This window comes from Pongo pygmaeus, chromosome 12, assembly GCF_028885625.2.
Source record: "Pongo pygmaeus isolate AG05252 chromosome 12, NHGRI_mPonPyg2-v2.0_pri, whole genome shotgun sequence".
Lineage (NCBI taxonomy): Eukaryota > Metazoa > Chordata > Mammalia > Primates > Hominidae > Pongo > Pongo pygmaeus.
In genome coordinates, this window is record NC_072385.2 from 107,054,103 (window position 1) to 107,067,366 (window position 13,264).

The 13,264-nt window shown below is 47.6% G+C and overlaps 1 protein-coding gene across 4 annotated transcripts in view; it reads right to left on the bottom strand.

Annotated features, from left to right (window-relative positions):
• Positions 1 to 13,264, bottom strand: part of DPYSL5 (dihydropyrimidinase like 5) — a 135,316-nt gene that overhangs the window by 58,970 nt on the left and 63,082 nt on the right. For 2 of the 4 annotated variants that reach the window (XM_054476124.2, XM_054476123.2), the window contains exon 2: positions 6,040 to 6,108. The exons of the other annotated variants lie outside the window; for them this stretch is intronic. In XM_054476124.2, coding sequence (XP_054332099.1) covers positions 6,040 to 6,077 — 38 coding nt within the window. In that variant the 5' untranslated portion in view covers positions 6,078 to 6,108. The remainder of the gene's footprint in view (positions 1 to 6,039; positions 6,109 to 13,264) is intronic. 4 annotated transcript variants of the gene reach the window in all.

A 13,264-nucleotide genomic window follows, 5' to 3' on the forward strand; every position in this document is an offset into this window, starting at 1 on the left:
GGGCTGCCATCACCTCGGCCTGTTTTTTTCCACTTCCTAGTTGGAAGTCTCCAGAGACTAACGAGGCTCTGAAGAGGCTTGGCTCCCTTGCAGAATACTGGGGAGCCTGGAACCTCTCTGGCCCAGGAATCCCATTCACACAGGCCTGGGCTGGTCCTGGAAATCCAGGCTAGACTGCTCTCCTAGGACTACCATCTAGAAAACTCATTCTCAGAACTTAGAGGACTCTATTAATAATGGTAACTAATAATTACTAGACACTGACTATATACTGGGCCCTTCGCTAGGCCCATTGTGTGCATCATCTGATTTAATCCTTACAATGCCTGGAGATAGGTACCATCATTGCCTCCATTTTTACCAAGAAGAACCTGAGGCTTAGAAAAGTTAAAAGAACGTCCTCAAGGTCCCACAACTAGTTTGTAACAGAGCAGAGATTGAAAGCCAGACAGTTCGTCGCTAGAGTTATTATGGACTAGATGTATGTGTCCCCTCTAGTTCATATGTTGAAGTCTTAACCCCAGTGTGGCTGTATTTGGAAATGGCGCCTCTTAGAAAGTTTTAAGGGTTAAATGAGGTCATAGGGCAGGGCCCTGATCTGCTAGGATTAGTGTCCTGGTTAGGAGATGCCAGAGAGCTTGCTTTATCTCTCCAGGCACAGGAACAGAGGAAAAGCCGTGTGAGGACACAGTGAGAAGGCAGCTATTGATCAGCCGGGAGGAGAGATCTCACCACAACCCGACCCGGCTGCACCCTGATCTTGGACTTCCAGCCACCAGAACTGTGAGAAAATAAATTTCTGTAGTTTAAGCCACCCAGTCTGTGGTATTTTGTTATGACAGCCTGAGCAGACTAATACAAGCGTCTAGCCTTGAGTCATACAGAAGGAGGGGTGAGCTGGACCCCAGATCTGAAGCAGCTCAGTAGAGACACCGCAGTGTGAGTGATGGCCCAGCCTCCAGGCCCAATTGTGCTGAATTCCAGCTTTCCACATGGGCTGCTGTTGGAGCAGCCTGCAGGGCTTCAGCCTCGGGGTTCCCAAGGTCTTGGGACCTCTAGGCCTGCACTGGCTTGTTTGGATAATATCGTAGCACAGTTGCCTAACACGGTCCCTACCCAGGGTGCTTTTGGAGAATATCTTTTTTAAATTTTTAAAATCTTAAAAGTTTAGAACATTTCTGTGCACTAAAGTGTTCTATAACTTCACTCCTTTCCACTGGAGACAACTCTGAAAAAACCACAGGCCCTGCTCTTAAGAAACTCAGTCTACGGAGCAAGAGAGATGCAAATAATTGCTTTCATAGGTGACTGAAGTGTAAAGGGGACACTTCTTGCCTAAAGACCTAAAAGTGAACTTGACAGATACTGGTCTAAACTGGGTATCTTTCCCCATGTTACAGAGACCAGAGCTGGAATGGGTAAGACTGGCTTCATGGTGATGGTAGGAAGCCTATTGCATCAGTATCCTCCCCACATATTCCTACTCTTCCAAGTAGCCTAAGTCCCCAAGATGCTAACCCCGTCCAATCCCGCCTCGCTGTGGACTGTGGACACTCATCATGCTGCTCACCTTCCCCAGTAACCTCATTAGCACCTTATTCTTACAGCTTTCCCTGCTAGTCTTTGCTGAATCCAACAAAGGGAAGACGTTGCTGGTCTCTCTCTGCAGCACAGGCTGTCTGTGTGTGCACATGTGTATGAACATAGTGATGGAGTCAGTCAGAGGGTGGGTGAGTGGGATGGATACTCTGGACCTCTCAGGAAAGTCCCCCAGAAGGGAAGAGATTTGAGGGCAATTGTTGTGATGCAGGCTTTTTTTTTTTTTCCCTACGCTATGCAGGTTCTTAAGCACCACAAAGGGACTCTCTTCCCTCTGCTCCAATTGAGGCAGCAAATCCAGGTAACATTTTTGTCAGAGGTTGTGGTCAGAAAGAAGTATAAGCTCTCCAGGCCGGGCGTGGTGGCTCATGCCTGTAATCCCAGCACTTCGGGAGGCTGAGGCAGGCGGATCATGAGGTCAGGAGATCGAGACCATCCTGGCTAACACGGTGAAACCGTGTGTCTACTAAAAATACAAAAAAATTAGCCAGGCGTGGTGGCTGGCGCCTGTAGTCCCAGCTACTCAGGAGACTGAGGCAGGAGAATGGCATGAACTCGGGAGGCAGAGCTTGCAGTGAGCCAAGATCTCACCACTGCACTCCAGCCTGGGCAACAGAGCGAGACTCCGTCTCAAAAAAAAAAAAAAAAAAAAAAAAAAAGAAGTATAAGCTCTCCAGAAGGCCAGCATTAGTTTTACCAATTGTTGGTGCTTCAAGTCACCTAGTTTACTCCAAAACACAATAACTGTGTAGCAGACAGAGTCAATATCTGGCCCTCTGGCTCACTACATGCAATGAATGGAATGTTTGTGTCCCATTCATATGTCGAAGCCTAATCCCCGGTGTGACAGTGTTTGGAGGTGGGGCCTTTGGGAGGCCTTTGTGAGCCCTCATGAATGGGATTAGTGTCCTTAGAAGAAGAGACAGGAGAGAGATAGCTCTCTCTCTCTGACACGTGAGGGCATAGCAAGAAGGCATCCATCTGTAAGCCAGGAAGAGAGCCCTCAACAGGAACCCTCAACTTCAACTTGATCTTGGACTTCCCAGCCTTCAGAACTGTGAGGAATAAATTTCTATTGTTTAAACCACCCAGTTTATGGTAGTTTTGTTAAAGCAGCCCAAACTAAGACATCACACTAGACAGAAATGAGCAACATAAGTAACAACTGGGCCTTAAAATAAATGTCACCTCCTTTAAAGACTTCTGGCTATATCCCATATGCCCATATGTTTCGCCAAAAACTTTGATCACCCAGTTATTTCATCTATGCAAACAACAGAATTCTAAAACACATGTCTGTCATCTCAGGCAGAATGGGAAAAAATCCAGACAGTTAAATGCCATTAGAAAGAATAAATCGTGGCTGAGCACAGTGGCTCACACCTGTAATCCCAGCACTTTGGGAGGTCAAGGTGGGTGGATCACCTGAGGTCAGAAGTTTGAGACCATCCTGGCCAATATAGTGAAACCCCCGTCCCTACCAAAAATACAAATATCAGCCGGGCATGGTGCTGCACACCTGTAATCCCAGCTACTCGGGAGGCTGAGGCAGGAGAATCACTTGAACCCGGGAGGCAGAGATTGCAGTGGGCCCAGATTGCACTACTGCACTCCAGCCTGGGAGACAGAGTGAGACGAAAGAGAAAGAAAGAAAGAAAAAGGAAGGAAGGAAAGAAGGAAGGAAGGGGAAGGGACGGGACGGGAAGGGAAGGAAGGAAGGAAAGAAAGAGAGAGAAAGAAAGAAAGAATCAGAAGTATGGAATTCTAGAGCTGCATAGACTATTAAGTTTACTTCCAATTTTCACTCCAGTCCCTGGACTCTGTCAACAGTGACTTTGAACTGAAGGGAACCAGCCCAGGACTAACGGGAAGGTGTCACACTGCAAGCATAGGGATCTTATGATGTTTACAATTTATTCAGGGAAGTAATGATGCCTTCCACAGCAAGATGGTGGCTATCTTTGGATATCCCAAATCCTAGATTTATCCAGTTATACACAGCTTGTCTACTCCAAGAGGATTCTGATCCTGTGGCATTATGTTCCTGAACCGTTTATGGGTTCGCGTTAAGGTGATGTGCAAGCTGGGAATAGGGAACTTGGGGTGGAAGTGGGATGGTGGGGAGGGGACAATACTGTAACTAGGGAGTGCAGTCTTTCATGAGAAAGCCTCTCCATGTTTAAAATAGTAACAATTATTGCTATCCAACCACTGTCTTGTGGGAAAACAGAAAAATCCTTCCTTCCATGACCCCCATTTTTACTTTTGTGGAGTAGTTCCAATGCAGAACTGCATAGGAAGCATCTTGCTGAGTGGACAAAGTTATGGCAGCTGCTGCTTCTTGATCATGAAATGCACACACCCTGCACTCCTAGAAGGTACACAGTTTTAGTCCTGCCAAAGAAATGCCAAGCCCGACACTGTGTTTTGGAATTGCCTGCTTCTGTCATCGCCTTCCCCAGCTCCCCTGGGCCTGCGGGAGGTGTGAGACAAGGAGAGCCTGCACAGTCTGGCCTGCACGGCTGCCCCTGCCAACAACTCAGCTGGAGGATGCTGGGGGCCTCTGGAGCTTGGCACAGGCACTTGGGGCCAGGATGGTGCAAGGGGGACCCTTCCTGCATAAAGACCTTAAAGGGAACTTGGAAGGTATTGGTTTAAGACATGCATTTCCTCTTTTTAGAAAGCATTAGTTTAAGATTCACATTTCCTCTTTTGATAGAATCCACAGAAAAACGTATAATTTTACAGATAACTGGTCACTGTGATATCAAAAACGCACAAGACTGTTATATCAAAAACACTGTCATGTGACATGAAGGATCTGTGGCATCTAAGCCAAGCCTAATGGCAACCCGGCTAGCACCTCAAGGGGCAGGTGAGGTCAGCTCAGGTCACAGAGGACACAGGCGGGCTGGCATGGTTTTCCCTTGCTCCAAGCAGGTAACATTTGCTAAAGGATCAAAAGGCAACACACGACAGTTGTGTGGAAAGGAAAATGGAAACCTACAGCTATTTTTCTTATGATCAGCACAAAGGAGAGAGAAACAGTAGGCTGGCATTTTGCAGCCTTCTCAATGGGAGAGCCATTCTTAAAATGGGGTTGTGGAGGATGCTGGCACATAAGGCACCCTGGGGTCACTCAGGGAAGGGATTCTCTTTGAGTTGAAACATGCCAAATCAAAGGTTCAACAGAACACAAAAACCAAAGGGGAGTTTGAGATGAGTGGGAAATGCTGAGGGTTTAAGTTAATAAATTTAAGTTTAAAAAAGTAAATGGCATTCTAAGTAGTAAACAGTAAAAACTTAACTAATATTAAAGCACAGAATAATTTTATGATTAATTCATAATTGATTTATCAACTATTGAGTAGACTTAAAATAATATTTGTTTGCAAAATTGTTTAACTAGTAGTTACTTCAGAGGTGACATTTTGTTCCTTTTCAGGTAAGTAGCTGCAGCTTAATATTAAGTGAATTTTTTATAATTTATTTAGACAGAAATAAAATATTTATGACCTACATGTAAGGCAGGTCATAATGACACAGAGACCTGTGAACTCAGCATGTCATTACTGTTTAAGTCTCCACACCTCATTCATCTGACCATGTCCTATTTCTCAAAGGTATCTACTTTATATGAACTAATGACTAATTAGCAATTAGATGACAAGGAAAAAAGAAAAGGTCACAGCTGTTTCCACTCTGTGACTACTTCTCCCGACATCCGATCAAACTTTACCTGCTCAGTGACTGAGCTTTTCATAACCCCCAGTTCTCTACTTTCTGAAGCAAGCAGGAACCTGAAAGCCTAGCTAATGAGGGAGTGGGAGCATTTTAATACCATCCGAATGCCCACTGGACCATTCTACTGGGTTCCACAGGCAGCACACACTCAACCTGTCCAAAACCAACTCCCCTGTCCCCAGTCACCCCATCCAGAAACCTCAGACTCTTCCCAGATTCCTATCCAGCCCAGGCCAGGGTCGACATCCAGGAAGACTGCTGTGAGAGGTGGTCCTGATTTGGATTACCTGGGAGTTTTGTGCAAAATGTTTTGAGGGATTCTGGAAGTAGAACCCAACCCTGGGGCAAAGAACTGAGGAGAGCAAAAGGGCAGGTCCCCCTTCTTCCATCTGGGCTTCAGGCATCTCCAAAGGCTAGTGGAGAACCTGAATGCCTGGGACTGGCACAGGAAGAAGGACTGGTCAGGCAGAGCAGTCGGAGGCCAGAGAGAGAGTCTCTGTCCAATGTTACATCCACCACGAGACACCCTGGGTCCTTGTCCACAGCCACAAACATATTTCCATACCAAATCGGCTAGTGAGGAGGTCTCTGAATGTCCCACCAGGCCCTGTTTCCATTAACCCAGGGGTGGGGCAGGATCAAGCCTATAGATGGCAGGTGCCATTCTGGGGGAGGGCTGGACTGGGGCGTTTGTACCTGGGGACCATCTGCACCAGATCATGAAGCATCCACATCTGGAAAACTGCTACCACCTTTGTCACTGCACTGGAGAGGAGATAGAATCGGAAGAAGTAGGTCAGGGGGTGGGCAAGACTATAGGTAAGAGCCCAGCACCAGAACAGCCTCTTCAGAGTGCAGGAGTGGGTACGGGGAGGGAAATACCATCCGCATTGACCAGTGCCACGGGTGTGAATATGGTGAACAACGGCTTGCTCCTGAGACAGGTTTTTTTTTTTGAGACAGAGTCTTGCTCTGTCACCCAGGCTGAAGTGCAATGGCATGATCTCAGCTCACTGCAACCTCCACCTCCCAGGTTCAAGCGATTCCCCTGCCTCAGCCTCCCGAGTAGATGGGATTACAGGCACCTGCCACCATGCCCAGCTAATTTTGTATTTTTAGTAGAGATGGGGTTTCACCATGTGGGTCAGGCTGGTCTCTAACTCCTGACTTCAGGTGATCCGCCTGCCTCAGCCTCCCAAAGTGCTGGGATTACAGGCATGAGCCACCATGCCCGGCCTCCTGAGACAGTTTTTAAAAGAAACTGCCACAAGTACAGATCAAGAGCCACCTATCTCTTGGGCCCCAAGCAAGCAGGAGTTGAATGAAACAAATAGCTTCTGGGAAGGTGTATATAAATCCACAGGGATGATTCCTTAACAGGCTAAGATCAAGTAAGAGGTGTTAATTCCATGGGTTCATCTGAGTTGGCCCGGCCCCACGTGGCTGGACTTAGTGAACAAGGACCATCAGTGTGTGGAGGGCAAAAGCTACATTGCAAAGGATTAGCTGTGAGAGGGTGGTAAGAAATGGGAGCTGCCGGCCACTTGTTCAGTGAGATTAGTTCAAAGGCACAGAAGAGGAACGGGGCAGTTGTCAGAAGCCAGAGCTGAGTGTGTATGTGTGTGTGTGTGTGTGTGTGAGAGATAGGACAAGGTTAGCTGTGTGTTGATGTGTGTTCACGTGCACCTCCCAGCCCAAGTGTGCACAGCACCAGTCTTGGGCGTTCAAGCTGAAGCCTGGCTCCTTGTAAGTGTTGGCTGACTCCCTGAGGCCAGGAGGCTTCATTACTTGAGGCCTGGGCAGGCTGAGGACCCTCAAAAGTAAGTGTGAGTAAATCCCACTTCCATAAGCCCAGCTCCTGCAGGTCCTGGAAGAAGAACAGACAGGTGTACACATGGGAGACAAGGACCTCTGACTCCTGACTGGGGCTTTAGCTGGGGAAGGCCAAGCGTCTGTGACCAGAGGAGGCACCACACCACCACCAGCACCTCGCCTTCCCAGCACCGACTTCTGGCAGATAACTCAGCCCTACTGTGCTTCCCGTGCTCTTGCCAGCTGTCTCCAGGCCCCAGAAATAATTCCATCATCTCCCGTGGAAGGATGGCAGCTGCAGCTCAAGGGTCTCCAACAGCTCTTGGAGTGGCTGCTTCCTAGAACAAGGGCCAAATGCTGGAAGAGGGCTTGCACCCACTGCCAGGAAACGGGGCAGGGGGCTCTTCTCAGCTGGAGACCTCAGGTGTGGGCTGGGGAAAGCAGGAGGAAAGAATGCATTTTCTTAACCATGAAAGGACCACAAACCCAGGCTACCTGATGAAACCTAGATTTAGGGTAGAAATTGAATGAGAATATAAAACTACTTTCTTCTAAGCTGAAAATTAGTATGAACTGACTACAGCCATATACAGCATCTTGCAAACAATAGTTGAGGGAAAGGAGCAGACATAACAGAGTAAATATGAGGCTGGGTGCAGTGGCTCACGCCTGTAGTCTCAGCACTTTGGGAGGCTGAAGTGGGTGGATCACTTGAGGTCAGGGGTTCAAGACCAGCCTGGCCAACATGGTGAAACCCCATCTCTACTAAAAATACAAAAATTAGCCGGGTATGATGGCGCATGCCTGTAATCCCAGCTATTTGGAAGGCTGAGGTGGGAGAACTGCTTGAACCCGGGGATCGGAGGTTGCAGTGAGCCAAGATCGCACCACTGCGCTCCAGCCTGAGTGACAGAGTGAGACTCTGCCTCAAAAACAAACAAAAACAAACAAACAAAAAGAGCAAATATGGTATGATTACATTCACATAACCATCAAAAACAAGCAAATGGGAATTATAGTATGTAGGCATCTAGTGCTAAAACCATGGCCAAAAAAAAACAAGGAAATGATCATCAGAAAACTCAAGATAGGGGTTATCGCTCTGGCAGTGGTTTTCTATCTGGCAGGGAGGGAGGGGCCCATGGTAGGGGGAGCTTCTTACATGGTGGGAATTATGAAGGCATTTGCTATTAATTATTCTTTAAACTGCACATATATTTTCTGCATGTTGCTGTATATATCTCACCAAACATTTAAAACTTTAAAAAAACATACAAATACATGTCAAATACCCTTACAACCAAAATATGGACTCAAAGCAGATCAGAAGAGGATAAACAATAGTTTCTGTTGTGGGATAACAAGGGATTTCCGCCCCCCTAATTTTCCAGACTTTCTATATGTTACTTTTTTTTTTTTTTTTTTTAAGATAGTCTCGCTCTGTCACCCAGGCTGGAGTGCAGTGGCACGATCGGCTCACTGCAACCTCTGCCTCCTGGGTTCAAGTGATTCTTCCACCTCAGCTTCCTGAGTAGCTGGAATTATAGGTGCACCCCACCACGCCTGGCTAATTTACAAAATAATTTTTGTATTTTTAGTAGAGATGGGGTTTCACCATGTTGCCCAGGCTAGTCTTGAACTCCTGACCTCAAGTGATCCACCCACCTTGGCCTCCCAAAGTGCTGGGATTATAGGCGTGAGCCACCACGCTCTGCCGACATTGCTCTTATAATTAAAAATAAATATTGTGCCGGGCGTGGTGCTTATGCCTGTAATCTCAGCACTTTGGGAGGCTGAGGCAGGAGTATTGCTTGAGCAATTGCCCAGGAGTTTGAGAACATCCTGGGCAACATAGTGACACCCTGTCTACACACACACACACACACACACACACACACACACACACACACACACACACACACACACACAATTAGCTGGTCATGGTGGTGTGCGCCTGTAGTCCCAGCTAGTCAGAAGGCTAAGGCAGGAGGATTGCTTGAGCCAAGGGGGTCAGGACTGCAGTGAGCTGTGATCATGCCACTGCACTCCAGCCTGGGTGACAGAGTGAGACCTTGTCTCAATGAATAAATAAATAAGTAAATATTGCACTTTAAAATCATGCAAGTACTTTTATATTGTTTGAAAAAAAATTGAAATAAGGTGGAAAACTTTCCCTCTTATTTTCAGGAAGTCCTGCCCTTGTCTGGGACAAACCAATTTCCTTTCTTTCTTTCTTTTTTTTTTTTGAGATGGAGTCTCGCTCTATAACCCAGGCTGGAGTGCGGTGGCGCGATCTCGGCTCACTGCAAGCTCTGCCTCCCGGGTTCACGCCATTCTCCTGCCTCAGCCTCCCGAGTAGCTGAGACTACAGGTGCACACCACCACGCCCAGCTAATTTTTTGTATTTTTAGTAGAGACGGGGTTTCACCGTATTAGCCAGGATGGTCTCGATCTCCTGACCTCATGATCCACCTGCCTCAGCCTCCCAAAGTGCTGGGATTACAGGTGTGAGCCACCACACCCGGCTTCCTTTATTTCAACTCTTGAAATTAAACAAGATTTCAAAAGGGTACAAGGCATTCCCTTTATTTCTGAGTCGTAAGACCTCTTCAAAGAGGCACCAAATACTTGTGCTTAAAATGTGTTCCCAGGCTCTCTCTCCCAAATGAAGTTGCTTTTACCTGCCTCTGACTTTAAGCCAATAATGCTTCTGCCCAATCAAAAGCAGCCTTCCTCCTGTGCCTGCTCCTGCCGGCTGTCTTTCTTACGGACCTGACACCTCCATCACTGAGACAGATATTTTTACACCAGTCCAGAATTCCTAAGCCTGAGAAGCAAATCTCATCAGTGCCCATGGAAATTCATGACTAATGGAACCCAGCTTTGAGGAGATGAGCAGCAAGGTGGGTGAGCCACTGTGACCTTGATCCTGAGACGCCGGGGTGCAGGCAGGAAGCACTGTGCCACAGGGGTGGCAGGCCAGTGGGCACTCTCAGGAGGCTTACAGAAACGTCTGGGGGTGAAAATGACCAACTTCCCTTCTTCTGGGGCAGTGATACCACTAGGCTGATCACGTCTGGATTTCAGGGCCCTGTTTTAGAGGGAAATGAATGGGAGTGAGTGAGGATGCAACGGACACAGAGGGGAGGTGAGGAGGAAATGGGGTGGGCCGCAGCATGGGCACAGGTGAGGGCAGTGACCTTGGCTGTGCCATGCGACTATGGGCACGTCCTCCCAGGCCCATTTTCCCAGCTGTCAAGTGGGCGTCAACACCATCAGCACCACATCATCTCAAGAGCTCACACACGATTCCCTAGCAATCTTACAGCAGCCCTGTGAGGAAGTGAAACATTATTATCCCCACGTTATGGCTGAGAAAACTGTGGGTGGGAATTCATGCCCAATAGACTGAAGCTTTTCGAAAGCCAAGCCTATGCCTTATTTTGTCCTCTGAGGGTTTGGCACATAGAGGGGACTCATTCAATGTTGGCTGAAAGAAGGCTTGGGTTGGGGAAGTTGTAAGAACCACAGAGATGGCAGTGAGAAAGCAGCTTGCATTTACAGCATCAGCCACCGGAACGGACTCTGTGCTGTGAGTGATGGGAAGGAAGTCTTCTCAAAAGAGAGTTCTGTGCTGGTTGTGGGTGTTTGGTCAAGGGCTGGGGGAGAGGAGCAAAGCAGGTGTTCTCTGGCATGGAGAAAAGAGGGGAGGTGGAGGTAGGCAAGTGTGGGCTGAGAATGGCAGACAGACTGGCTACCTTGGGGCTGAGAGGGGAGGCTGGGATGAGGATGCAGCTCGGAGAGACAGAGCATAAATCAGGGGTGCAGAGCAAGAGGTCGAGGCTGTGAATGAGACACATGGCTCCCAGGGTGCCCTGGCACAGCGGGAGCAGGATCCAAGTGTGGTCATAGGATGCAACTGTGAGTTAGGGACTTGCCTTTCTGCTTCCTTACCCTGGCCTGGGTTGACTGGAGGCAGGGAGGGCAGTGACTGTGGTAAGCCAGGCATGGGGGTGCAGTGGGTTAACTGGGTGGTGCCCACAGAACAGAAAAGGAAGGAGCAGAGCTGAGAAAGGGCTGAATGCTGGGAGGTTCCCTGAAGGGAAAGGAAAACAGACTGGGAATGACACTAGCAGTGGCAGCATGGGCCTGGCGCAGTGGTGCCTCTGCCTTAATCCCAGCACTTGGGGAGGCTGAGGCAGGAGGATCACTTGAGACCAGAAGTTTGAGACCAGCCTGGGCAGCGTAGTGAGACTCTGTCTCTACAAAAAATCAAAAGTTAGCTGGGTGTGGTGGTGCATGCCTGTAGACCCAGCTGCTCGGAAGGCTGAGGCAGGAGGATCACTTGAGCCTGGGAGGTTGAGGCTGCAGTGAGCCATGATCATGCCACTGCACTCCAGCCCGGGCAACAGAGTGAGACCCTGTCTCAACAACAACAACAACAAATGAGTGGCAGCATAGGTGAGCAGAGCAGAAAGCAGGTGTGGACAGATGTCTAGGCAGGGACTAGCTGTCCAGGGCACATCTGTGGTTTGTGGAAACACAGTAATAAGAGCTGATTTCACCATCTCTCTCTAGGAACCCTTTAGATCAGTTGGAAGATGGCAACTGACCCCACCACCCAAGGTAATGAGGTGGAGGAGAGCAGAGAACAGCACTCACTGACTGCATGTGTCCGGGGCTGGGAGAGCTCGTCACACATGGAAATCACTGCACAGTTGGCCTTGGAGGTCCATATGCTAACTTCACTTGATAGATAATGACGTGGAGGTGATAACTAGGCCAAGTCACAAGAGAAGAGAAGCAGGCGTAATTCCAAACAATCAAAAGGTCTGGACCATGTTAATGGGCTTTTTTTTTTTTTTTATTTAATAGAGATAGGGTTTTGCTATGTTGGCCAGGCTGGTCTCAAACTCCTGGCCTCAAGTGATCTGCCCACCTCGGGCTCCCAAAGTGCTGGGATTACAGTCATGAGCCACCATGCATTGGGCTAATGTTTTTATTTTCTCATGTATTGAATGTCCAGGAAACATCTCAAATGAAACACTGTTGGTTCTACCTACTAAATCAATTTCTCCTCTGTCCTCTTTCTCCAAACCCATTGCTGAAGTCAGGCCCTTATCATTTACTGGACTATGACCTCACCATTACATGGATACTTCTGGTTGGTCCCCGGCCTCCACACTATTAGCAGATTGAGCTTGCTAAAATGCAAATCAGATCATGGAGGCAGGGTTACTCTATTGGGCGCCAGATACTCAACCAACTCTCATGGAGCTCACAAGTTGGTAGTGGAAGGATATGCATCAACCAACATTTCAATAGGAGACAAGGAGCTGGAAGGGCTGCCGGTACTGGAAAGGGTGGGGAAGCACTTCACACTGACTGGGCTGGAGGACTGCTTCTCACAAGTGCCTTGGAGGTGAGTCTGGGTGGTTGCTTATGAGTTCACCAGGGGTCAGGGAAGAAGTCAGGCAAGGATGTTCCAGACAGAAGCCGTGTGGTGCAAGCTAGCTTGGTGCACTCAGGATGGCTGGTGCATTGGATGCATGAGGGTGGAAAGCGGACAGCGGCTGAATCCTTCAAGGCCTGGTGGGACATGGCGTGCCAAGAGTATGGACAAGATGCTGAGTGCAGTGGCAGGGCTGGCTGGCATGGCAAGCAAAGAAGTAGCATCAGTAGGTTTGCATTCTACATTAGAAAAGGAGAGAAAAGTATAAAGTGCTAGAAAAAAACATAGAAGGATATGTTTATAAACTTTGATTGAGTTAGACTTTTTTTATCATAATCCAAAGCCAGAAACCATAAAAAATCAGAGTAATTTAGACTATATAATAGTGAAAAATTATGATACAGCAAAAGATACCACAAATTACTTTTAATAAAGACAAATAAAAACTGGTATGACAGGTGTGTATCATATAACTAAGGATTAATATTTATAAGTAATAGCACTTCTAAATCCTAAAAGACAAAAAAACTGCAATAAAAAAAATAGGCAAATGATAAGAATAGGTAACCCACATGGGGAGGAGGGACATAAACAGCTAACAGGCAAATGAAAAGATGTTCACCTTTATTAATAATTAAATAAATGCAAATGAAAACA